Source organism: Carcharodon carcharias, chromosome 7 (assembly GCF_017639515.1).
Source record: "Carcharodon carcharias isolate sCarCar2 chromosome 7, sCarCar2.pri, whole genome shotgun sequence".
NCBI lineage: Eukaryota > Metazoa > Chordata > Chondrichthyes > Lamniformes > Lamnidae > Carcharodon > Carcharodon carcharias.
Genome location: NC_054473.1, coordinates 101,847,669 through 101,871,806, shown reverse-complemented (window position 1 = coordinate 101,871,806; position 24,138 = coordinate 101,847,669). Strand labels below are relative to the sequence as shown.

At 43.5% G+C, this 24,138-nt stretch overlaps 1 protein-coding gene across 3 annotated transcripts in view; it reads right to left on the bottom strand.

Annotated features, from left to right (window-relative positions):
* Positions 1–24,138, bottom strand: part of dnaaf1 (dynein axonemal assembly factor 1) — a 177,459-nt gene that overhangs the window by 137,507 nt on the left and 15,814 nt on the right. For all 3 annotated transcript variants that reach the window (XM_041192135.1, XM_041192136.1, XM_041192137.1), the window contains exons 2-4: positions 18,102–18,175; positions 16,851–17,022; positions 1,015–1,088 (exon numbers count right to left, since the gene is read on the bottom strand). In XM_041192135.1, the coding sequence (XP_041048069.1) occupies positions 1,015–1,088; positions 16,851–17,022; positions 18,102–18,162 (307 nt within the window). In that variant the 5' untranslated portion in view covers positions 18,163–18,175. The remainder of the gene's footprint in view (positions 1–1,014; positions 1,089–16,850; positions 17,023–18,101; positions 18,176–24,138) is intronic.

The window sequence follows — 24,138 nt, the reverse complement described above, 5'->3', positions numbered from 1 at the left end:
GTTGAAGGGTCAGTCACAGTTCAAGGTGAGGGGCAGGAGGTTTAGGGATGTGAGGAAAACTTTTTTACCCAGAGGGTGATGACGGTCTGGAATGCACTGCCTGGAAGGGTGGTGGAAGTGGGTTGCCTCACATCCTTTAAAAAGTACCTGGATGAGCACTTGGCACATCATAACATTCGAGGCTACGGGCCAAGTGCTGGTAAATGGGATTAGGTAGGTAGGTCAGGTGTTTCTCATATGTCGGTGCAGACTCAATGCGCCAAAGGGCCTCTTCTGCGTGATTCTGTGAAAAGGATGAGGAGGAATAGTTTACCATGGTCATGTGTCTGTGACATGCTATTTAACACTTTGATTGAACCATTTCAACACCTTGGGAGAACTAGAAACCTGAAGGAAGGAATAGAAAGCTGTTCTAGGAACGATGAGCACCAATTAAAGAATGTGAAACAAAAATAAAAACAAAAATTGCTGGAAAAACTCAGCAAGGTCTGACAACATCTGTGGAGAGGGAGACAAGAGTAATGTTTCAAGTCCGTGTGACTTCTTCAGAATCTGGTTGGGAATAGAATGAGAGTGTTGGGAGGTGGTATGGGGTATATTATTGCTACAGCTGGGGTTATTATAGAAAATATTGTTCCTGATGTGCAGCTTGAATGTAACATTGCAAGTTTTTCAGTACTGTGAGGTTGGAGTTTTCTCTGTCGATACTGCAGCCTCACAGGCATCAGTCAATTCCCAATTCTTGTTACTGGCAGCTTTTACAGAAAATATTTCCCCTTTGTTTAGAAACCAAGAAGAGTCGAGGCCCACATTACACAACACATAATCAAGGTGAAAGCAAAACTGGGTAAATAATGGAGCGTCAATTGGGAATGTTCTGTCCACATCAGGGTGAAATGAATGGGGTAAGAGATGCTGTCAATAGGAAGCATCCGTGACATTCACACAAGCTACTGTGTAGCAGCCACATAAACACAAAGGCATCATCATCACTTCTAAAGGCCTCTTACTCACCCTGGTGATCCTCAGTCTCTGTTTGCACTTTCCCATCTCCCATTGCTGACAAGGTGACTGCTGGAATAACTGAGCTGTGATTTAAACAGTAACAAAAGAAATATTAAAACATTTCATTATAAACTTTGCATTTCTTCTTCATCCCTGATAGTCTCTGAACTAAAGAATGATCAGTGATCCTAATCTCAGGTCACTTTTACATGGCTTCCCAGACCTGTTTAGCCTTTTTGGTCAATTAGTGACACCAACAGCACTTCTGTTATCAAAATCATTTTCATCTGTTGGTATGAATTAATCTTATGCCGTTCTCATCTCCCCTTTGTCATTGAAACCCTAATCAACTTGAGACTTGACTTCTTGAATATCCTCGCACTGGCCTCTCAAACTCAATCATCCAAAACTCTAGGTGCAACATCCTTGCTAAGTTCTGTACACACATCACCTGCCCCTGATCTCTTCATCGCCACTGTCCTTCAGTGCCTCTCTGTCTCCAGTTCAAAGTTCATATCATGGCCTCACCTTACACTGTTGCATGTATCCATCACTCTATGAACACAGCACCTCTTCTCACCGCTCATACCTTATAGCAGAAAATATGGAAGCTTTGAGGAGAAACTTCAAGGGTGCATAGACTAGCTGGTGGAATGCGCAGAAAAGTGGCAGATATAAATAGCGCCAAAAACTGTGAAGTGATTTATTTTGGTAGGGAGAACAAAGACAGGCAATATAAATAACATGGATAGATTGGAGAATCTAGAGTTGTTCACCTTGGCAAAGAGAAGATTAAGTGGAGATTTGATAGGAGTGTTCAATATCACGAGGGTTCTGAACAGAGCTGATAGGAAGAAACTGTTCCTGTGGGTGGAAGGATGCTGAGGCAATGGGCAAAAAGAAGCAACCACAAGGAAAAATTTTTTTATGCAGTGAGCGTTTTGGATCTGGAATGCACTGCCTGAGAGCTTGTTGGAGGCTGTTCCTATTATAGTTTTCAAAAGAGGATTGGATAATTTTCTGAATAAAAAAAAATTGCAGGGGTGGGGACAAAGTGAGGGAATGGGACTAAGTGGCTTCCCATGCAGAGAACTGTACCAACACAACAGGCCGAATGGCCTGCTTCTGTGCTACAACCATTCTATAATTTTATGGATTAGCAACTAACAAAAGGGAATTTCCTGAAATAAGATCAGTACAATGGTGAGAAATGATTTTGGCTCAAAAGAACAAGATGATAGAATCAAAATAAAAGCAAAATACTATGTATGGATGCTGGAGATCTGAAATAAAGCAAAGTGTCAGAAAAACCCAGCGGGTCTGTCAGCATCTGTAGAGAGAGAGAGACACAGAGTGAACGTTGAGTCCAAATGATTCTTCTTTGGAACGCAGAAGATGTAGAATCAGTTTGGATTCAGATAAGAAATATCAAAGAAAGAACTCACTGATGCAAGTAGTTTATACCATAACAGCAGCTACACAGTAAGCCTGTGTATAAATCAGGGCATAATAAGGCCTTTTAAGAAAAATACCACAACAATCATGGGTGATTTTGATCTTTACATCGATATGACAAATCAAATTGGGAAAGGTAGCCAGGTGGATGAGTTCATAGAGTATATTCAGGATAGTTTCTTAGAGCAATATGTTCTGGAACAAATCAGGGAACAGGTTAATTTAGACCTGCTAACGTGTAACGAGACAGGATTATTTAATTACCTCATAGCAAAGGGTCCTCTAGGTAGGGGTGATCGTAAAGTATTAGAATTTCGCATTCCATTTGAGGATGAGTAATATAGGTCTAAACTAGTATCTTAAACTTAAATAAAGGTTTAAATCAATTCTGTCTTCATATGCTTGCAATTACAGAGTTGGCTAAAGTGGTCTGGGAAAATAGGTTAGCGAGAGTTCGGTGAGGAATTAAAACAGCACGAGAAGGGAGAGAGAGTGAGAGAGCAGCGAGGACTTAAAACAGTGCAAGGGGGAGAGGGGGTGAGAAAGCAGCGAGGACCTTAAAAAGTGCAAGGAGAGAGGTGGTGAGAAAGCAGCGAGGATTTTAAAAAGTGCAAGGGGAGGGGGTCTGACAGAGCAACGAGGACTTAAATAGCATGAGAGGGGAGAGAGAGCGAGAGAGCATCAAGGACTTAATATTGGATCCTTAATATTGAAGGGTACATGACATTCAAGAAGAATAGGAAACAATAGTTAGAGATGGCCTTGGTTCAGGAGATCAGGATGTAGAGTCAGTTTAGGTGGAAATGAGGAATAGTAATGGGAAAAAGTCATTAGTGGGCCCTCTAACAGCAGCCACAGTGTAGGACAAAGTATTCAAGAGAAAATATTGTGCGCTTGTGATAAAGGGATGGTAATAATCATGGGTGATTTTAGTCTATTCATCAACTGGAAAAATCAAATTGGAAGTAGTTGCCTGGAAGAAGAGTTCTTAGAATGCTTTCGAACTAGCTTCTTAGAGCAGCGTGTTCTGGAACCAACCAGAGAGCAGGTTATATTAGACTTGGCATTGTGTAATGTGACAGGATTAATTAATGACCTCAGAGTAAAGGCACGCCTAGGGAGTAGTGACCACAATATGATTGAATTTTACATCCAGTTTGAACGGGAGAAGAGCGGGTCTAAGACTAGTACCTTAAACTTAAGTAAGGGCAACTACATAGGTACGAAAGCTGAGCTAGCTGAAGTGAACTGGGAAACTAGGCTAGAGGATAGATCAATAGAGAAGTAGTGGCAGACATTTAAGGGGATGTTTCAGAATAAGTACATTCCTACTATAAAGAAAACTTCTAAGGGGAGAACCCACCATTCGTGGTTAACTAAAGATGTTAAGGAAAGCATCAAACTTAAAGAAGAAGCGTACAGCTCTGCAAAGATGAGTGGCAGGACCGATGATTGGACAGAATATAAAGAATGGCAGTGAATGACTAAAAGGTTAATCAGGAGAAATAAATTAGAATATGAGAGGAAGCTAGCTAGAAATGTAAATCCATGTAGATAACATCCACTGCCCTTCCATCGTTGATCATCTTTGCCACTTCCTCGAAAAACTCGATCAAGTTAGTGAGACACGACTTCTCCTTCACAAAACCATGCTGCCTCTCACTAATACGTCCATCTGCTTCCAAATGGTAGTAAGTCCTGTCACGAAGAATCTTCTCCAATAATTTCCTTACCACTGACGTAAGGCTCACCGGCCTGTAATTTCCTGGATTATCCCTGCTACCCTTCTTAAACAATGGAAGAACATTGGCCATTCTCCAGTCCTCTGGGACCTTACCCGTAGCCAGTGAGGATACAAAGATTTCTGTCAAGGCCCCAGCAATGTCCTTCCTTGCCTCCCCCAGTACTCTGGGGTAGATCCCATCTGGCCCTGGGGACTTACCATCTTAATATTCTTCAAGACATTTAACACCTCTTTTTTGATCTCAACATGATCCAGGCTATCCACACACTCTTCCCTAGACAAAACAACCGCTAAGTCCTTCTCTTTGGTGAATTCTGATGAGAAGTACTCATTTAGTATCTCTCCCATTTCTTCTGGCTCCACGCACAGATTCCCATCTCTGTCTCTGAGTGGGCCTATCCTTTCCCTGGCTACCCTCTTGCTTTTTACATGTGTATACCTGGCTACCCTCTTGCTTTTTACATGTGTATAAAAGGCCTTGGGATTTTCCTTAAACCTGGTTGCCAATTACTTTTCATGACTCCTTTTAGCCCTCCTGACTCCTTGCTTAAGCTTCTTCTTACTTTCTTTATATTCTCCACAGGCTTCATCTGTTCCCAACCTTCTAGCCCTTACGAATGCTTCCCTTTTCTTTTTGACTAATCTCACAATATCCTTCGTTATCCAAGAATGCTAACCTTTATTAAGAGAGGGATTGAACATGAAAGTAAGGATGTTATGGTTCAGTTATACAGGGCATTGGTGAGACCACACCTTTAATACTGTGTGCCGTTTTTGTCTCCTTATTTAAGGAAGGATGTAAATGCATTAGAGGTGGTTCAAAGGAGATTTACTAGATTGATACCTTGAATGAGTGGGTTGTCTTATGAGGAAAGGTTGGACAGACTGGGCTTGTTTCCACTGGAGTTTAGAAGAGTGAGGGGTGATTTGATTGATGTATATAAGACCCTGAACAGCCTTGACAAGGTGGACATCAAAAAGATGTTTCCTCTTGTGGGTGAGTCCAGAACTAGGGGGCACTGTTTTAAAATTAGGGGTGGTCCTTTTAGGACAGAGATGAGAAGAAATTTTTTCTCTGAGAGTTGTGCAACTTTGGAATTCTCTGCCTCTGAAGGTGGTAGAGGTGGGGTCATTGAATATTTTTAAGGCAGAGGTAGGTAGGTTCATGTTAGGCAAGGGAATCAAAGGTTATCGGGGTTAGATGAGAATGTGGAAATCGAAACAAAAGATCAGCCATGATCTTATTGAATGCTGAGCACGCTTGAGGGGCCGGATGGTGTATTCCTGTTCCTATTTCTTATGTTCTTGTGTACAAGAAGGAAGAGAAAGAGTGAGAGAGTGGCGAGGACTTAAAACAGCACGAGAGGGGAGAGAGTGAGAGAGAGTAGTGAGGACTTAAAACAACACAAGAGGGGAGAGAGAGAGCAATAGAGCGACGAGGACTTAAAACAGGGTGAGAAGGGGGAGAGAGAGCAACAAGGGCTTAAAACAATGCAAGAGAGGAGACGGAGACAGCGAGAGCCTGGTGAGGACTTAAACCAGCGTGAGAGGGGCCAGGGAGAGCGAGAGAGTGACAAGGGCTTAAAACAACATGAGAAGGGGGAGAAAGAGAGAAAGCAGGAAAGACTTAAAACAGCTCGAGGGGATAGAGGGCTAGAGAGTAGCCAGGACTTAAAACACTGCTGGGGGAAAGAGAGAAAGAGAGAGAGACGGAGAGACGGAAAAGTGAGGCCAGTTTGTGTACCGAACAAGTTCTGAAAAAAATCAAAGTCTGACATCACAGGGAACAGGTAGGTGATTGGTTGAGTATTTTGCTTATTTTTCTTTGAAAATTTGTGCAACTTATGAGTAATAGGAAGGTTTTGTTGGCATGAGTAAGCTTTACTAGTGGTAATGAAGCTTATTTGGAGAGACAGAGTTTATCAATTATAAATTAATTTAGAAAATAAATCAACACACAATAAAGATGGTCAGGCAGGTGATGTGCTGTGACTGTATAATGTGGGAACTCCTGGTAAACAATGTAATCCAGAGCAAACACGCCTGCAGTAAGTGTCTGCAGCTTGAGCAGCTTCAGCTCAGAGTCATTAAGCTGGAGAGCAGACTTCTCTAAACTGCTTCTAACACATTTACATCTTTCTTTAAATAAGGAGACCAGTACTGTACACAATACTCCAGATGTGGTTTCACCAATGCCCTGTACAACTGAAGCATAACCTCCCAACTTTTGTAATCAATTCCCCTCACAATAAATAATGAAATTCTGCTAGCTTTCCTAATTACCTTATGTACCTGCATACTAAACTTTTGTGATTCATACACTAGGACACTCCCTCTGCATCTCAGAGATCTGCAATCTCTCCCAATTTGGTTAATAAGCTTCTTTCTTATTCTTCCTGCCAAAATGAACAATTTCACATTTGCCCATATTATACTCCATTTGCCAGATCTTTGCCCACCTACTTAACCTATCTATGTCACTTTGTAGCCTCCTTATGTCATCTTCACAATTTTTTAAATTCATCCATGGGATTTGGACTTTGCTGGCTGGGCCAGCATTTATTACCCATCCCTAGTTTCCCTTGAATAGATGGCGGTGAGCTCTCTTCTTGAACTGCTTCAGTCCACAATGCTGTAAGGAAGGGAGTTCCAGGATCTTAACCCAGCGACAGTGAAGGAGCAGCGATATATTTCCAAGTCAGCGGTATTATTCACAATTTACTTTCCTTCCTATCTTTGTATTGTCAGCAAATTTAGTAACCATTCCTTCGGTCCCTTCATCCAAGTCATTTATATAAATTGTAAAAAGTTGAGGCCCCAGCACTGATCCCTGTGGCACACCACTCTTCACGGCCTGCCAACCAGAAAAAGACCCATTTATGCCAACTCTCTGCTTTCTGTTAGCTAGCCAACCTTCTATTCATGCTAATATGTTACCCCCTGCACCATGAGTTTTTATTTTCTGCAACAGCCTTTGATGTGGCACTTTATCAAGAGAAACAATGAGATAATAGAGCAGGATAGCAATTTGGGTAATGATAACCAGAGTGTAGCAGGAAGGGACAGAGAGTACAAACTTAAGAATGCATCAGCAGATGAGGTCAGGGAGCACACATATAGTAAAAAGACAAAGTTAAAGTCTCTGTATCTGAACATGTGCAGCATTCATAACAAAATAGATGAAATGTAAGCACATATAGAAATAAATATGTATGACCTGATAGCCATCATAGAGACACGGTTGCAGGGTGACCAAGGTTGGAGCATGCATTCTTAGAGTATATTTGGTTCAATTTCTTGAATAGTACATTTTAGAGCCAACCAGGGAGCAGGCTTTTCTGGACCTGATTATGAGGCAGGATTAATCAATAACCTTATAGTAAAGGAACCTCTAGGCCACAGCAATCATGACATAATAGAATTTCATGTTCAGTTTGAAGGAGAGCAGTGTGAGTGTAAGACTAGTGTTTTAAAGCTGAGTAAAGGTAATTATAAGGGTATGAATGTAGATCCAGCTAAAGTAAATTGGGAAACTAGGTTAAAAGGTAAAGCAGTAGAGATACAGTGGCAGACTTTTAAGGAGATATTTAATAACTCTCAGAAAAGATCTATCCCAGTGAAAAAGAAAGACTCTTTGAGAAGAATGCATCATCCATGGCTGAATAGGGAAGTAAAGGACAGAATCAAATTGAAAGAAACACTGTAAAAATTTGCAAAGGTTAAGGGTAAATCAGAAAATTGGACAGATTTTAAGAAACAACAAAGAGTGACTAAAAAAAAATAAAAAGAGGGAGAAAGAAGTGTGTGAGAGAAAGATAGCTGGTAACATAAAAGTAGACAGTAAGAGTTCCTACAAGCACTTAGAAAGGAAAAGATAAACTAAAGCTCATGTTGGTCCTTGAGAGAGAGAGAGAAAGAGAGCCTGGGCAATTAATAGTGGGAAAACAAGGAAATACCAGAGGCATGGAACAGGTGTTTTGTGTCTGTTTTCACTGTAGAATACTTCGAAAACTTCCCAAAGATACTTGAAAAACAAGAGGTGGACAAGAGGGAGAAACTGAAAACAATCACCATCACTACGGAAAAAGTGCTGGGAAAACTATAAAATCTAAAGGCTTTCAAGTCCCCAGGACCAAATGGCCTGCATCATAGGGTCTTAAAAGATGTGACTGTAATGTCATGAAACTAACATTTTTTTTCATTATATTATTGCGGTTTATTGTAAAGTAGGTTTATGGGTGTGAGTGTAGATGGTTCTGTCTGTGTGATTTAATTGAATTAGAGTCAGATAGACTGAAAACTTGAAATTATCAAAAGAAATTACGGGTAAAAGGCATTTGAATTGCTAATGAGTAAACATGGGTGAGGGCTTAGCATGTAGGGTGTGAAAGAAATTTGCATTTTTAGACATATGAAGGGGTTGTTTAGGATTCAAAGGGATGATAGGATGTTTACAACTAACAAGATAAGCAAGGATAAGCAGTGTGTTTATTTTGGCAACATGAAAAATGTTTATATTATGCAAAAATTAAATTTCCAAAGACATATAGAGCAATAGAATTTACAGATTGAAGAGAGAGAAACATATAAAGAGAATGAAAGGCTATGTTGTGGGGGCCATTAAATATCTATGAGGACTGTGTAAAACAGCCTTAGGGAAGTCTCCAGCAACTTTAGCAGAAGTCTGCTCTGTCCAGTAACCAAAGGTGGAGGAAAGCCTTTGGAATTCCACTATCCAGTGGGTGCTGTGGTAAACTTGCTGGCTGGCTATTTAAATTTAAAATCTATTTTGGACTGTTGCCTTAAAAGGGGTGTGTAGTTGGGAGTCAGGTTAATTAGGAATTTTGGGATTTGTTAAAGTAAATGTAATATTATGTACGTGCTTGAAATCTTTTGTTAATAAATGTTTCATTTTAATTGTTAAAATCTCTAAAGGTGTTAGTGGACTCATTATTTCTGAATTCAGTGCGCAATTATTCTTACAATAAATACAAATTGTGAAACTGTTGTGATATTGTGGCCAAGTTTCCCTTGGGGATTTGGTCCACCTGGCACACATCACCTCATAACAGTAGAGATAGTAGAGGCATTGGTTATAGCCTTGCAAAATTCTTTACATTCTGAATGGGTTCCAGTGCGTGGGAAAATAGCTAATGTAGCACCTTTATTCAAGAAAGGAGCAAGACAGAAAGCAGGAACCTACAGGCCAGTTAGTTGAACATCTGTCATAGGGGAATAGCTACAATCCATTCTTAAGGAGGTTATAACAGGATACTTAGAAAATCATAATTTTATCAGAGTCAACATGGGTTTGTGAAAGGGAATCACGTTTAACTCATTTATTAGAGTTCTTTGATGAAGTAACAAGCAAAGTGGATAAAGGAGAATCTATGGGTGTGGTATATTTGGATTTTCAAAAGGCAGTTGATATGGCTGCATATCAAAGGTATTTTACATGGTGTAGGAGGTAACATATTAGCATGGATAAATGATTGGTTAGCTAACAGGAAGCACAAAGTAGGGATAAATGTTTTTTTTCCAGTTGACAAGCTGTAACTATTGTAGAGCCACAGAGATAAATGCTGTGGCCTCAACTATTTACAATCTACATCAATGATTTGGACGAGAGGACCAAATATATGGTATCTAAATTTGCCGATGATACCAAGATAGATAGGAAAGTAAGTTGTCAAGAGGAAGCAGAGAGTCTGCAAAGGGATATAGACAGTTAAGTGAGTGGACAAAATTTGTCAGATGGAATATAATGTGGGAAAATGTGAATTTGTCTACTTTGGGAGGAAGAATAGAAAAGCAGTATGCTATTTAAATGGAGAGATTGCAGAACCCATTGCTACAATGGGATCTGAGACCACAGCTGGGATTTTCTGTGCCTGCTGGCTGCGTGTTCGGTGGTGAGTGGACAACATGGCACGATCGGTTTCACAGCAGCGTGAAACCAGTTTGCAATCGTCCGCTCAGCCTGCCAATGGCGGGCAATGTTTCCCACCATCGGACGTCGGGAGCATCATTTAATATATCTGCATATCATTATTAAGCCAACTTACTGGAATCGTCCCGCCCCACTGGATCACCTGTCCACATCAGCAGGAAAACACGCTGACATGTTTAATGCCAGTATAAATAGGGTGTACACTTGGCGGTCTGCACTTCGCTAGGGACATTAGGGGTTGTTTGCCTACCTTGCTTCAGTCAGCACTCGCAGTCATCAGCGCCAGGCTTCACAGACAGCACCATATCACTTTTAGGGGGGCTCACTGACACGTCTCTACCTACCAGATCAGCTATATGTGGGTGGCTTTTCAATGGCTACAGGCTAGGGCTTGCTTGGGAAAGGGGAAGAAGTGGAGTGGCCTCAGGCAATGGAAGAGGCAATAGGACAAGGGCTGTACTGGGAAAGGAGAGTATCCCAGGGTGAGTGTGGGGACATATGTTGATCTGTGCAAATGGCCTCAAGATGGTGAGGGCTGAGGAAGCAGTCTCCAGGAGAGATAGGGCAGGTGGGCGTGTGAGAATGGGTGGTGATGTCCCTTGAACTGGCAGTGAGTGAGATGCCAGTGAACAAGTGATGGGCTTGAGTGTGTGAGTTTAGAGTGATGAGATGGTTGCCACCCTGGCTGCACAAATGAGATCATTCATCCTGTATCTGCATTGGATGGCCAACCTCTTCGGTGCAGCGTTGCCACTGATCACCACTGCCATTACCTACCAAGCCGGAGTAGTAATGTTGCTCCCCCTCTTGCGGCCAGAGCTGAGGTAGAGGGCACCACAGCGGACATCCATGGCATCCAAAAGGTGCTCAAGAGTTGCAGTCTTCTTGCATTTCAGTGCCATGCCTTCCTTGCTGCAGGCCTGGGCTGGAAGCACTGAGCGAAGCTGTACTTCAAATGTGCTGCCTGGCGTGGTGAAGCGGTGAGGTGACAGAATGCAGGCAAATCAGAGCCCACCCGCCATTGAAAGGGCATGTATCCCAGGAATGCATAACTAATGCAGCAGGTTTGGGACGATATGGCGTGAAAAGCCACCATTGCGGCCGGTGGGTAAACGTCATTTTTCCCACCTGCTACCACACTTAGTGCAAATCTGGGGCAATTCCACTGTGTACAGTTTTGGTCTCCTTATTTGAAAAAATATATAATTGCATTAGAAGCTGTTCAGAGAAGATTCACTCTACTCATTCCTGGGAAGAGGGGCTTATCTTATGAAGAAAGTTTGAACAAGTTAGGCCCATACCCATTGGAGTTTAGAAGGACAAAAGCTGATTTTATTGAAACATATAAGATCCTGAAGGGACTTAACAGAGTGGATGCTGAAAGGAGACTGGGAGGATGTTTCCACTTGTGGGAGAGACTAGAAACAGGAACGCAGTTTAAGAATACGAGGTCCCAGAAAGCAGTGGAGGCTGGATCATTGAATTTATTCAAGGCAGTTAAACAGATTTTTGATAGACAAGGGAGTTAAGGATTATGTGGGGCAGACAGCCAAGTAGATTTGGCACCACAACCAGATCAGTCATGATCTTATTGAATGACAGAGCAGGCTCGAAGGTCTGAATGGCCTACTCCTCCTCCTAAGTCCTATGTTCCTATATTAAAAGTAAGATGGTAAAAAAGTGGCAGAAATTTAAGGAGATATTTCATAACTCTCAACAAAGATATATTCCAATGAGAAAGAAAGACTCCGAGAAGGATGCATGATCCGTGGCTAACTAAGGAAGCTAAAGATGGTGACACCACTTTTGGGTGCTGCATTTTAGGAAGGATGTGAAGGCATTACAGAGGGTTCAGAAAAGATTCACAAGAATAGTTCCAGCGATGAGGAGCTTCAGTTATGAAGAGAAATTGGAGAACTTAAGACCGTTTTCCCTATAGAAAAGAAGGCTGAGAGGAGATTCGATAGAGGTATTCTCAATCATGAAGGATCGGGACAGAGTAAATAGGGAGAAACTGCTCGCACTCACGAAACAATGAAAACAAAAGGCCACAGATTTAAATAATTTAGTAAAAGAAGCAAAAGTGATATGAGGAAAAGAATTTTCACACAGCGAGTGGTTAGGGTTTGGAATGCACTGCCTGAGAGTGTGGTGGAGGCAGGTACAATTGAAGCGTTCAAAAGGGAATTAGACAGTTACCCGAAAAAGAAGAATGTGCAGGGTTATAGGAAGAAGATAGGAGAATGGCAATATTCAAGTTGTTCATTCAGATAGCTGGTGCAGACACAATGGGCCAAGGGTTATAATCTCTGGATTACTACCCAAGCCACGTGCAAATTGGCATAGGGACGCAAGAATAAGGGAAGTAAACACATGGTTAAAGGAGTGGTGCGGGAAAGAGGGGTTCCATTTCGTGGGGCACTGGCATCAGTATAGGAAGAGGAAGGATCTGTACCGTTGGGACAGTCTCCACCTGAACCAATCTGGGACCGACATTCTAGCAAAAAGGGTAAATAGAGTGGTCAACAGGACTTTAAATTAGAAAGTGGGGGGGGCGGATTAGTTGCCATTACGAAGGAGAAGGTGGATAAATCACCTGGACCAGATGGATTACACCCCAGAGTTCTGAAGGAGATAGCTGAAGAGATAGTGGAGGCGTTAGTGGTGATCTTTCAGGAATCACTGGAGTCAGGGAGGGTCCCAGAGGACTAGAAAATCGCTAATGTAACCCCCCTGTTTAAGCAGGGAGTGAGGCAAAAGACGTGAAATTACAGGCCGATTAGCCTGACCTTGGTCGTTGGTAAGATTTTAGAGTCCATTATTAAGGATGAGATTTCAGAATACTTGGAAGTGCATGGTAAAATCGGGCAAAGTCAGCATGGTTTCATCAAGGGGAGGTCATTCCTGACAAATCTGTTAGAATTCTCTTTGAGGAGGTAACGAGTAGGTTAGACAAAGGAGAGCCAATGGATGTTATCTACTTGGACTTCCAGAAGGCCTTTGACAAGGTGACGCACAGGAGGCTGCTCAGTAAGATAAGAGCCCATTGTGTTAGAGGCAAGGTACTAGCATGGATAGAAGATTGGCTGTCGGGCAGGAGGCAGAGAGTGGGGATAAGGGGGTCCTTCTCAGGATGGCGGCCAGTGACTAGTGGAGTTCCGCAGGGGTCAGTGTTGGGACCACAACTTTTCACTTTATACATTAATGATCTAGATGAAGGAACTGAGGGCATCCTGGCTAAGTTTGCAGATGATACAAAGATAGGTGGAGAGACAGGTAGTATTGAGGAGGTGGGGAGGCTGCAGAAGGATTTGGACAGGTTAGGAGAATGGGCAAAGAAGTGGCAGATGGAATACAACGTGGGCAAGTGTGAGGTCGTACACTTTGGTAGGAAGAATAGAGGCATAGACTATTTTCTAAATGGGGAGAGAATTCAGAAATCTGAAGTGCAAAGGGACTTGGGAGTCCTAGTCCAGGATTCTCTTAAGGTTAACTTGCAGGTTGACACGGTAGTTAGGAAGGAAAATGCAATGTTGGCATTTATTTCGAGAGGACTAGAATATAAAAGCAGGGACGTGCTGCTGAGGCTTTGTAAGGCTCTGGTCAGACCACATTTAGAATATTGTGAGCAATTTTGGACCCCGTATCTCAGGAAGGATGTGCTGGCCCTGGAGAGGGTCCGGAGGAGGTTCACGAGAACGATCCCAGGAATGAAAGGCGTAATATATGAGGAACATTTGAGGACTCTGGATCTATACTCGAAGGCGTTTAGAAGGATGAGGGGGGATCTGATTGAAATTTAAAGAATACTGAAAGGCCTGGATAAAGTGGACGTGGGGAAGATGTTTCCATTAGTAGGAGAGACTAGGACCTGAGGGCACACCTTAGAGTAAAGGGAAGACCTTTTAGAACAGAGATGAGAAGAAACTTCTTTAGCCAGGGAGTGGTGAATCTATGGAATTCATTGCCATAGAAGGCTGTGGGGGCCAGGTCATTGAGTGTATTTAAGACCGAGATAGATAGGTTCTTGATTGGTAAGGGGATCAAAGGTTACGAGGAGAAGGCGTTGAGAAACTTATCAGCTATGATTGAATGGCGGAGCAGACTCAATGGGCCGAATGGCCTAATTTCTGCTCCTATGTCTTATGGTCTTAAATGCTGTCCCTTCTACAGTGTAACAATTTTATGATTCTATGATTGGTGTCAATCGAAAGAAAAGGCATACAATGTGCGAAGACTTGAGGTAGGCCTGAAGATTGAGAAAATTTGAGAAACCAGCACATCAGTGCAAAAGATAAGGCTGAAGCATTTGCAACAATCTTCAGCCAGAAGTGCTGAGTGGATGATCCATCTCGGCCTCCTCCAGAGGTCTCTAGCATCACAAATACCAGTCTTCAGCCAATTCGATTCACTACACGTGATATCAAGAAACAGCTGAAGAGACTGGATACTGCAAAGGCTATGGGACCTGACAATATTCCAGCAAAAGTACTGAAGACTTGTGATCCAGAACTTGCCGCGCCTCTAGTCAAGCTGTTTCAGTACAGCGACAACACTGGCATCTACCTAGCTATGTGGAAAATTGCCCAGGTATGTCCTGTACACAAAAAGCAGGACAAATCCAACCTGGCCAATTAACTCAATCAGTCTACTTTCAACCATCAGTAAAGCAATGGAAGGGGTCATCAACAATGCTATCAAGCAGCACTTGCTTAGCAATAACCTGCTCACTGACGCTCAGTTTGGGTTCTGCCAGGACCACTCAGCTCCTGACCTACATTACAGCCTTGGCTCAAACATGGACAAAAGAGCTGAACTCCCAAGGTGAGGTGAGAGTGACTGCCCTTGACATCAAGGCAGCATTTGACCGAGTATGACATCAAGGAGCCCTAGCAAAACTGGGGTCAATGGGAGTCAGAGGGTAAACTCTCCGCTGGTTAGAGTCATACCTAGCACAAAGGGAGTTGGTTGTTGGAGGTCGATCATCTCAGATCCAGGACATTACTGGAGGAGTTCTTCAGGGTAATGCTTCATCACTGACATTGAACAATAATTAAGGTCTCAGCAGATGGGAAAACTGCCAATGTAACACCTCTATTTAAGAAAGGAGGGAGACAGAAAGCAGGAAACCAAAGGCCAGTTAGTCTAACAGCATCAGGAAAATGCTGGAATCTATTCTGAAGGAAGCAGTAGCAGGGCATTTAGAATATTATAACACAATCTGACAGAGTCAACATGGTTTAATGCAAGGGAAATTGTGTTTGCCAAATCAGAGTTCTTTGAGGATGTAACAAGCTTAAGGAGTAGGGGGTGATACCTTACAAGTATAGAGAATTGGCCAATGAGCAAGAAACAGAGTTGGGATAAATGGGTCAGTTTCAATTAGCAGATTGCTTTGGCTATCTCTTTCAAAGAGCCAGCACAGACACAACTAGAAGTGCCATAGGGATCATTGCTGGAGCCTCAAATATTTACAATCTATATTAATGGCTTGGGTGAAAGGTATTGTAGCCAAATTTGTTGATGATATAAAGATATGTAGGAAAGCAAGTTTTGAGGAGAACAGAAAGAGTCTGCAAAGGGACACCGATAGGTTAAATGAGTGGACGAAAACTGGGCAGATGGGATGGATTGTGGGAAAATGTGAGGTTGTCCAGTTTGGCAGGAAGAATAGAAAAGCAGAGTATTATGTAAATGGAGAGAGACTGCAAAATGCTGCAGTATAGTGGAATCTCTGGGTGTCCTTGTACATGAGTCACAAAAAAATCAGCATGCATGTACAGCAAGTAATTAGGAAGGCAAATGGAATGTTGGCCTTTATTGTAAGGGGGGTTGGAGTTTAAATCAGGCAAGTCTTGTAGGGAAGTGTACAGTGTTGGTCTCCTTACTTAAGGAGGGACATTTTTCTTTTGGAAGCCGTTCAGAGAAGATTCACTAGGCTGATTATTGAGATGAAAGGGTTGTCTTGTGAGGAAAGGTGGAGCAGGTTGGGCCTATATCCATTTAAGTTACAAGAATGAGAATTGATCTTATTGAAACATATTGAAATTACTGGGGACATGACAGAGTGGATCCTGAGAGAGTCTTTCCCCTTGTGGGGGAATCTAGAACTGGGGGGTACCGTTTAAAAACTAGGGACCTCCTATTTAAGACGATGATGAGGAGGAATTTCTTCAGTCAGATGGTCATGTGTCTTTTGAACTCTCTTCCCCAGAGAGCAGTAGAGGCTTGGTCACTGAAAACATTCAAGGTTGAGTTAGACAGATTTATGATCTACAGGGAGTCAAGGGTTATGGGGGACCGACAGAAATATGGAGATATAAGGCCATATCAGATCAGCAAGATCTTATTGAGTGGCAGAGCAGGCACAATGGGCTGAAAGGCCTACTCCTGCTGCTATCTGTTATGTTTTTATATAATTAGTTAAATATTAAAATGAAAAAAAATTACAGGGCTATGGGGAAATGAGATTGCTTTGGATATCTCTTTCAAAGAGCCAGCACAGACACAATGGGCTTCCTTTTGAAGGGGATGATTTCATGACATAGTGAACAACACAGTCAATAACTAACTAAAAATAAATGTCAAAAAGAACAATCACAAGGTTTCTGAAGTTAAGGAATCCCTCCCCCAGTCAAGGACACCATTGGAGCAGGGAACAATAACAACTCAGGTTTAACAGGACAATCTCCTCACCTGGGTCCTGAGTCCTTCCTGGCTTTTCCCTGAGTTTGTCTGGAATTGAGTTCATGGATCTCCATGCTCATAGTTGCTTCCTGTTCAGACAGCTGGTCATCTTTCTGAAGTTTACTTTCTCCTTCACTTCTCACAGCTTCTGTTTCTTCACTACAGGGGAGTTGCTCAGTTGCTGAAAGTACATTAGCACAAGGCTTACAGAGACTGGGCTTTGTGCAATTGCTCTCTCCCCACTCAAAACATGTGCTGATGCCTGAATGAAATGGGATGGACAATGTGTGCAGTGTGAGTATTGCTAAGCAGGATGTGAGAGGTAACAGTGTTCATTTGAGGGGCCATAGTATGTTCTACTGAGAAGGGTGTAGATTGTGACAGTGTTACTGAGAGGCATATGGGTTAAAACAGCAAACTTAACTAATTACTGAGAAAGGTCAGGGTAGATCAGCAAGTGTTACTGCAGCATCAAATATTACTGAGAATGGAGGCAAGTATATCAGAGAGCATAACGGAGAGGTGCAGTGTTTATCTTGGAGCTTTACCAAGGTAGTTAAGGGGTATACTTGGGTCTTTTACTGAGACGTATGGGACACGTCAGAAATCAACATAGTAATAAGTATGACATCAATCAGACAGCATTCCAATGATGGGAGTGGGATATATTAGAGAATGTTACTGTGCACAGCTATGGCAAATGTTATATAGAGTTATTGTGATGGGTTACGGGGTGCATTGGAGTGTGTCCTGGGAAGGGAGTGGAATATAATATAGAATATCATCGTGAAGGTAAGGGGTATATCAGCGTATATTCCTATGAAGGGAATGGGATATATTAGATCAGTATTGTGCAAGAATATGGATCATATTTTAGCTATCAATTAGGTTTTTACAGCATTATTCCCGACATATGCAGGCTTGACTGTAATAGTGCTATAAAGTTGAGATTTTCTGCAACTCCTGGTAGCTCCACAACCGTCAGTTAATTCCCAATTCATGCCCCCAGCTGTATTTCTAAAAGATGTCTCCCTTTTGTTCAGAAACCCACAAGAGCCAAGGCCCACAATACACACATGATAAGGGTTAAAGAAAGAGTGTCTATCGAGAATGTTCTGCCTACTTCAGGATCGTCTCATTGAAATTAATGGGGTGAGAGACGGTGTCAATAGGAGACATCTGTACTCTCGACACAAGCTGCCACATAGCAACTGCTTCAACCCAAAGGTGTGACCATCACTTCTACTGCCTCTTACTCACCCTGGTGATCCTCAGTCTCTGCTTGCACTGTCCCATCTCCCATTGCTGACGACTTTAGCATCAAAATAAATTATCTGCAAATGAAACAGCAACATAAAAGGAATATTATGCTGTTTTTCAAAGAATATTTTATTGTGAAGTGTTACTTTTTCCTTTAAAAGCTGTTTATCTGCGGCAACATAAAAAATTGAGCTGATAAGCAGTATCACTTTGATTTGCACACACCCCCTAAAAAACATCTTATTACAATCAGAGCACATGAGAGGGGCCACAATACAATATGGACAGCAGCAAGAAAGCAGTGACAATGTGTGGGTACCATACAGACAATAACCATGAATACCAACACAGACCGAGCCTTTGTCCCCTTCACCGTTAGGGCTGACGGCCTGAAGGTGCTGGGGATATGGTTCAGAGGGACCAGGGCATGCATTAGAAACTGGAAGGAGCGGGGGTCTATGGTGGAAGGAAAACTGGGCATGTGGGAACGACGCTCCCTCTCCATTGCGGGTAAGAACCTGGTCATCAGGTGTGAGGCACTCTCACTGTTGCTGTACGTGATGCAGGTCTGGCCCATTCCACACTCCTGCATGATGGCGATCACCCAAGCCATATTTCGCTTTATCTGGAGGTTGAAAATGGATCATGTCCGCAGGGACGCGATGTGCAAGCCTCTAGATAAGAGGGGGAAAAAATGTGCCCAACATCACCCTCATCCTGATGGCTGCATTAAACTGTATGTAGACCTTCCGTACGCAAACACCACATGGCACTACGTGCTGAGGTTCCACCTGTCCCCGGTGCTGCGAAGGATGGATCTGGCCACACTGCCGCGGAACACTCCAAGTAGTTGGACCATGCCTTACCACCTGTCCCTCATGGAAAAATTTATGCAGAGAAACAGCTTTGACTCCAAGTCCATCAGGCAGTGGTCATCAGGTAACATCTTAGAGGCCCTGCGGGAAAAGGAGATGGTAGATCCTGTCGGATGGTTCCCCAAGCAGACTGCCAAAGTCATTTGGCAGAATGCCTCATTGCCAGAGCTTTCCAACAAGCACCAAGATGTAACTTGGCTGGTGGTGAGAAAGGCCCTCCCTGTCAGATCCTTCCAACACGCCAGGAGTCTCACATTGAATTGCACACTGCCCTCGAGATGGCTGTGGTGGGGACGGGACCGTTGTTCACCTCCTTATGGATTGTGCTTTTGCAAAGAAGGTCCAGAGAGAGATGCAGTGGTTTCTGTCGAGTTTCATCCTGAGCAGTTCTGTGACACAGGACTCTATGCTCTACGGGCTGTTCCCAGGGACACACACCGAGACAAACATCAACTGCAGCTGGAGGATCATCAACTTGGTGAAAGGCGCTCTTTGGTCTGCCCGAAACTTGTTGGTCCTCCAGTGCAAAGAGTTGTCCCTGACCGAGTGTTGCAGACTGGCACATTCCAAGGTCCAGGACTACGTACTGAGGGACGCACTAAAGCTTGGGACAGGGGCGCGCAAAGGCACAATGGGGAAAGGTCGCTGTCTAAGACCTTTCTGCCATAGTGCACCGAGGGGCTGGGAAAGGTATAGACCCCTCAGGCTGTACGGCTCACAATGAATGTATGCATTGAATACTAATAGTATTATAATTGTATTGAAGCACCTCAGAGTGCAACATGATGTATGTTGATAACTCCAATACCATTGCACTGTCTGACTGTCTGTAATGACCATATTGAAATGACTGTAATATTCATTGATTGTACTGAAGCACCTCATGATCCATGTATAAAAGTTGAATCGGATTGCACTTTTTGTGATGGCGATTTAGAAATGTTTTGTAATGTTCTCCCAGATATTTTATGAATAAAGTATTTTTTCAACAAAAAAAATGAATACCAACACAATATAGGCAATCCACCATGATGTAATACACAAAAGGCAATACACACATGGAGGGAAGAAGGTGGCATAGTGGTAGCATCACTGGATTAGTAATCCAGGGGGCCAGGCTAATGCCCTGGGGACATGGATTCAAATCCTAGCATGGCAGCTGGTGGAATTTAAACTCAATTAATAGTTCTAATCTCAGTAATGATTGCAGTAAAAACCCATCCAGTTCACTAATGCCTTTTATGGAAGGAAATCTGCCACATTCTGACTCCAAACCCAGAGCAATGTGGTTGATTCTTAATAATGCCCTCTGAAATGGCCTAGCAAGCCAAACAGATCAAGGTAAATTAGAATTGGGATACAAATGCTGGTCTTGCCAGCAATGCCGACATACAATGAAAAATGAAGAAAGAAAAAATGCACCAATACCTCAAAGACAATAGAGTTATATACACCAATACTGCAAAAATAACATTCAGATACACCAATACTGCAGAGAGAGTAGTCAGGTACACCAATGCTGTAAAGACAATAGATACATCAATACTGCAAAGACAATAGAATCAGATACATCAAGACTGCTAAGACCACAGTCAGATCACCAATACTGCAGAGAGCAGTGAGATATACCAATACTGCAAAGACAACAGTCAGCTCCACCTGTACTTCAAAAACAACAGTCAGATACACCAATACTGCAAAGAGAGCAGTGAGATACAACTATACTGCAAAGGCAATAACTAGAAACACCAATACTGCAGAGAGAACAGTCAGATACACCAATACTGCAAAGAAAGTAGTCAGACACACCAGTACCATGACGACCACAGCCAGATACATCATGCTGCAAAGGCAATATAATTAAATACACCAATACTGCAAAGACAACAGTCAACTACACCAGTACTGCAAAACCAGTCAGATACACCAACAGTGCAAAGACAACAGTCAGATCACCAATACTGAAGATAGAGCGGTGAGATACATCAATGTTACAAAGACAATAGTTAGATACATCAACACTGCAATGACAATAAAGTCAGATATATCCATACTGCAAAAACAACATTCAGATACATCAATACAGCAAAGAGGGGGCTGGTGCAGATACAATGAGCCAAATAGCCTCCTTCTGCACCGTAACAATTCTGTGTTTTTGTGATTCTGTCAGATACACCAATACTGCAAAGACAACTGTCAGATACACCAATATGCAGAGAGCAGTGAGATACGCCAATACTGCAAAGACAATGATTAGATACACCAAATCTGCAAAGACAATAATTAGATACATCAATATTGCAAAGACAGTAGAATCAGAAACACCAATACTGCAAAGAGATACACCAATACTGAAAAGACAACAGTCAGATACATCAACATTACAGAGAGAGCCATCAGATACACCAATACTGTGAAGACAACAGTCAGATCACCAACACTACAAAGACAAGGGAGTTAAATACACCAACACTACAAAGACAACAGACCACCAATACTGCAAAGACAGTCAGATCACCAATGCTGCAAAGACAACAGGCAGATATACCAATACTACCGGGAGAGCATTGAGATGCACCAACACTGCAAACACAATAGTCAGATACACTAATACTGAAAAGACAACAGGCAGATGCACCAATACTGCAAAGACAACAGAGTCAAATAGACCAAAACTGCAAAGGCAACAGTTTGATACACCAGTATGGCAATGACAGAGTCAAATAGACCAATACTGCAAAGACAACAGGCAAATATACCAATACTACAGGGAGAGCATTGAGATGCACCAACACTGCAAACACAGTAGTCAGATACACTAATACTGAAAAGACTACAGTCAGATACATCAATACTGCAAAGAGAGCAGTGAGATACAACTATACTGCAAAGACAATAACTAGAAACATCAATACTGCAAAGAGAACAGTCAGTTATACCAATACTGCAAAGCGAAAAGTCAGATACATCAATAATGCAGAGAGCAGTGAGATACACCAGTACCATGAAAACAACAGTCAGATACACCATACTACAAACACAACAGAATTAAATACACCAATACTGCAAAACCAAAAGTCACATACACCAATACTGCAGACAGAGCAGTCAGATACACCAATACGGCAAAAGCAATTGCCAGATCACCAATACTGCACAGAGAGTAGTGACATACACCAATTCTGAAAAGACAACAGTCAGATACACCAATGCTGCAAAGAGAGCAGTGAGATACAACTATACTGCAAAGACAATAACTAGAAATACCAATACTAAAGAGAGAACAGTCAGATACACCAATACTGCAAAGAGAGCAGATACACCAGTACCATGAAGACAACAGCCAGATACACCATGTAAAGACAATAGAATTAAATACACCAATACTGCAAAGACATCAGTCAACGACACCAGTACTACAAAACCAACAGTCAGATACATCAATACTGTAAAGACAACAGTCAGATCACCAATACTGAAGAGAGAGCAGTGAGATACATCAATGTTACAAAGACAATAGTTAGATACATCAACAGTGCAATGACAATAAAGTCAGACATACCAATACTGCAAAAACAACATTTAGATATATCAATACTGCAGAGAGAAGAGTGAGATACACAATCCTGCAGAGAGGGGGCCAGTGAGGATACAATGGGCCAAATGGCCTCCTTCTGTACCATTACAATTCTGTGTTTTTGTGATTCTGTCAAATACACCAATACTGCAAAGACAACCTTCCCTCACTCCCTCTCCCTCACAACCTACCCTCTCTCTCTCTCTCTCTCTCACTCTTTCCTAACTCCCTCACTCGCTCTCTCTCTCTTCCCTCACTCCCACTCTCTCTCTCTTTTCCCTCACTCTCTCTCCCTCCCTTCCCTCACCTCACTCTGGCCCTTACCTCACTCGCCTCACTCTGTCCCGCCTCTCAACACCTCACCCTGTCCCTTCTCTCTCACTATCCCTTCCCTCAGGTCATCTCAGTCCCTTCCTCACTCTGGCCCTCCCTCACTCCCTCTCACTGTCCCTTCCCTCACTCCTCCAGTCAATCACTCCCTCACTCGGTCCATTCCTTCAATCTCTCCCTTCCCTCACCCCCTCTCTTTCTCCACTCGCTCACTCCCTCCTGTCCCTCACTCCTTCACTCCGTCCCGTCCCTCACTCCGTCCCGTCCCTCACTCCGTCCCGTCCCTCACTCCGTCCCGTCCCTCACTCCGTCCCTTACATCACTCCCTCTCCCCGCCCCTTCCCTCACTTGTTCACTCCCTCTCCCCGCCCCTTCCCTCACTCCGCCCCTTCCCTCACTCCTTCACTCCGCCCCTTCCCTCACTCCTTCACTCCGCCCCTTCCCTCACTCCTTCACTCCGCCCCTTCCCTCACTCCTTCACTCCGCCCCTTCCCTCACTCCTTCACTCCGCCCCTTCCCTCACTCCTTCACTCCGCCCCTTCCCTCACTCCTTCACTCCGCCCCTTCCCTCACTCCTTCACTCCGCCCCTTCCCTCACTCCTTCACTCCGCCCCTTCCCTCACTCCTTCACTCCGCCCCTTCCCTCACTCCTTCACTCCGCCCCTTCCCTCACTCCTTCACGCCGCCCCTTCCCTCACTCCTTCACGCCGCCCCTTCCCTCACTCCTTCACGCCGCCCCTTCCCTCACTCCTTCACGCCGCCCCTTCCCTCACTCCTTCACGCCGCCCCTTCCCTCACTCCCTCTCCCCGTCCCTTCCCTCACTCCCTCTCCCCGTCCCTTCCCTCACTCCCTCTCCCCGTCCCTTCCCTCACTCCCTCCCTCTCCCCGTCCCTTCCCTCACTCCCTCTCCCCGTCCCTTCACTCACGCCCTCTCCCCGTCCCTTCCCTCACTCTGTCCCTTCCCTCACTCTGTCCCTTCCCTCACTACCTCACTCTGCCCCTTCCCACACTACCTCACTCTGCCCGTTCCATTACCCTGCCCCTTCCCTCAACCTGTCCCTTCCCTCACTAGCTCACCCCGTCCCTTCCCTCACTAGCTCCCCCCGTCCCTTCCCTCACTAGCTCCCCCCGTCCCTTCCCTCACTAGCTCCCCCCGTCCCTTCCCTCACTAGCTCCCCCGTCCCTTCCCTCACTCATTCCATCTCCCCGTCCGTTCCCTCACTCCCTAGCTCCCTCTCCCCGTCCCTTCCGTCA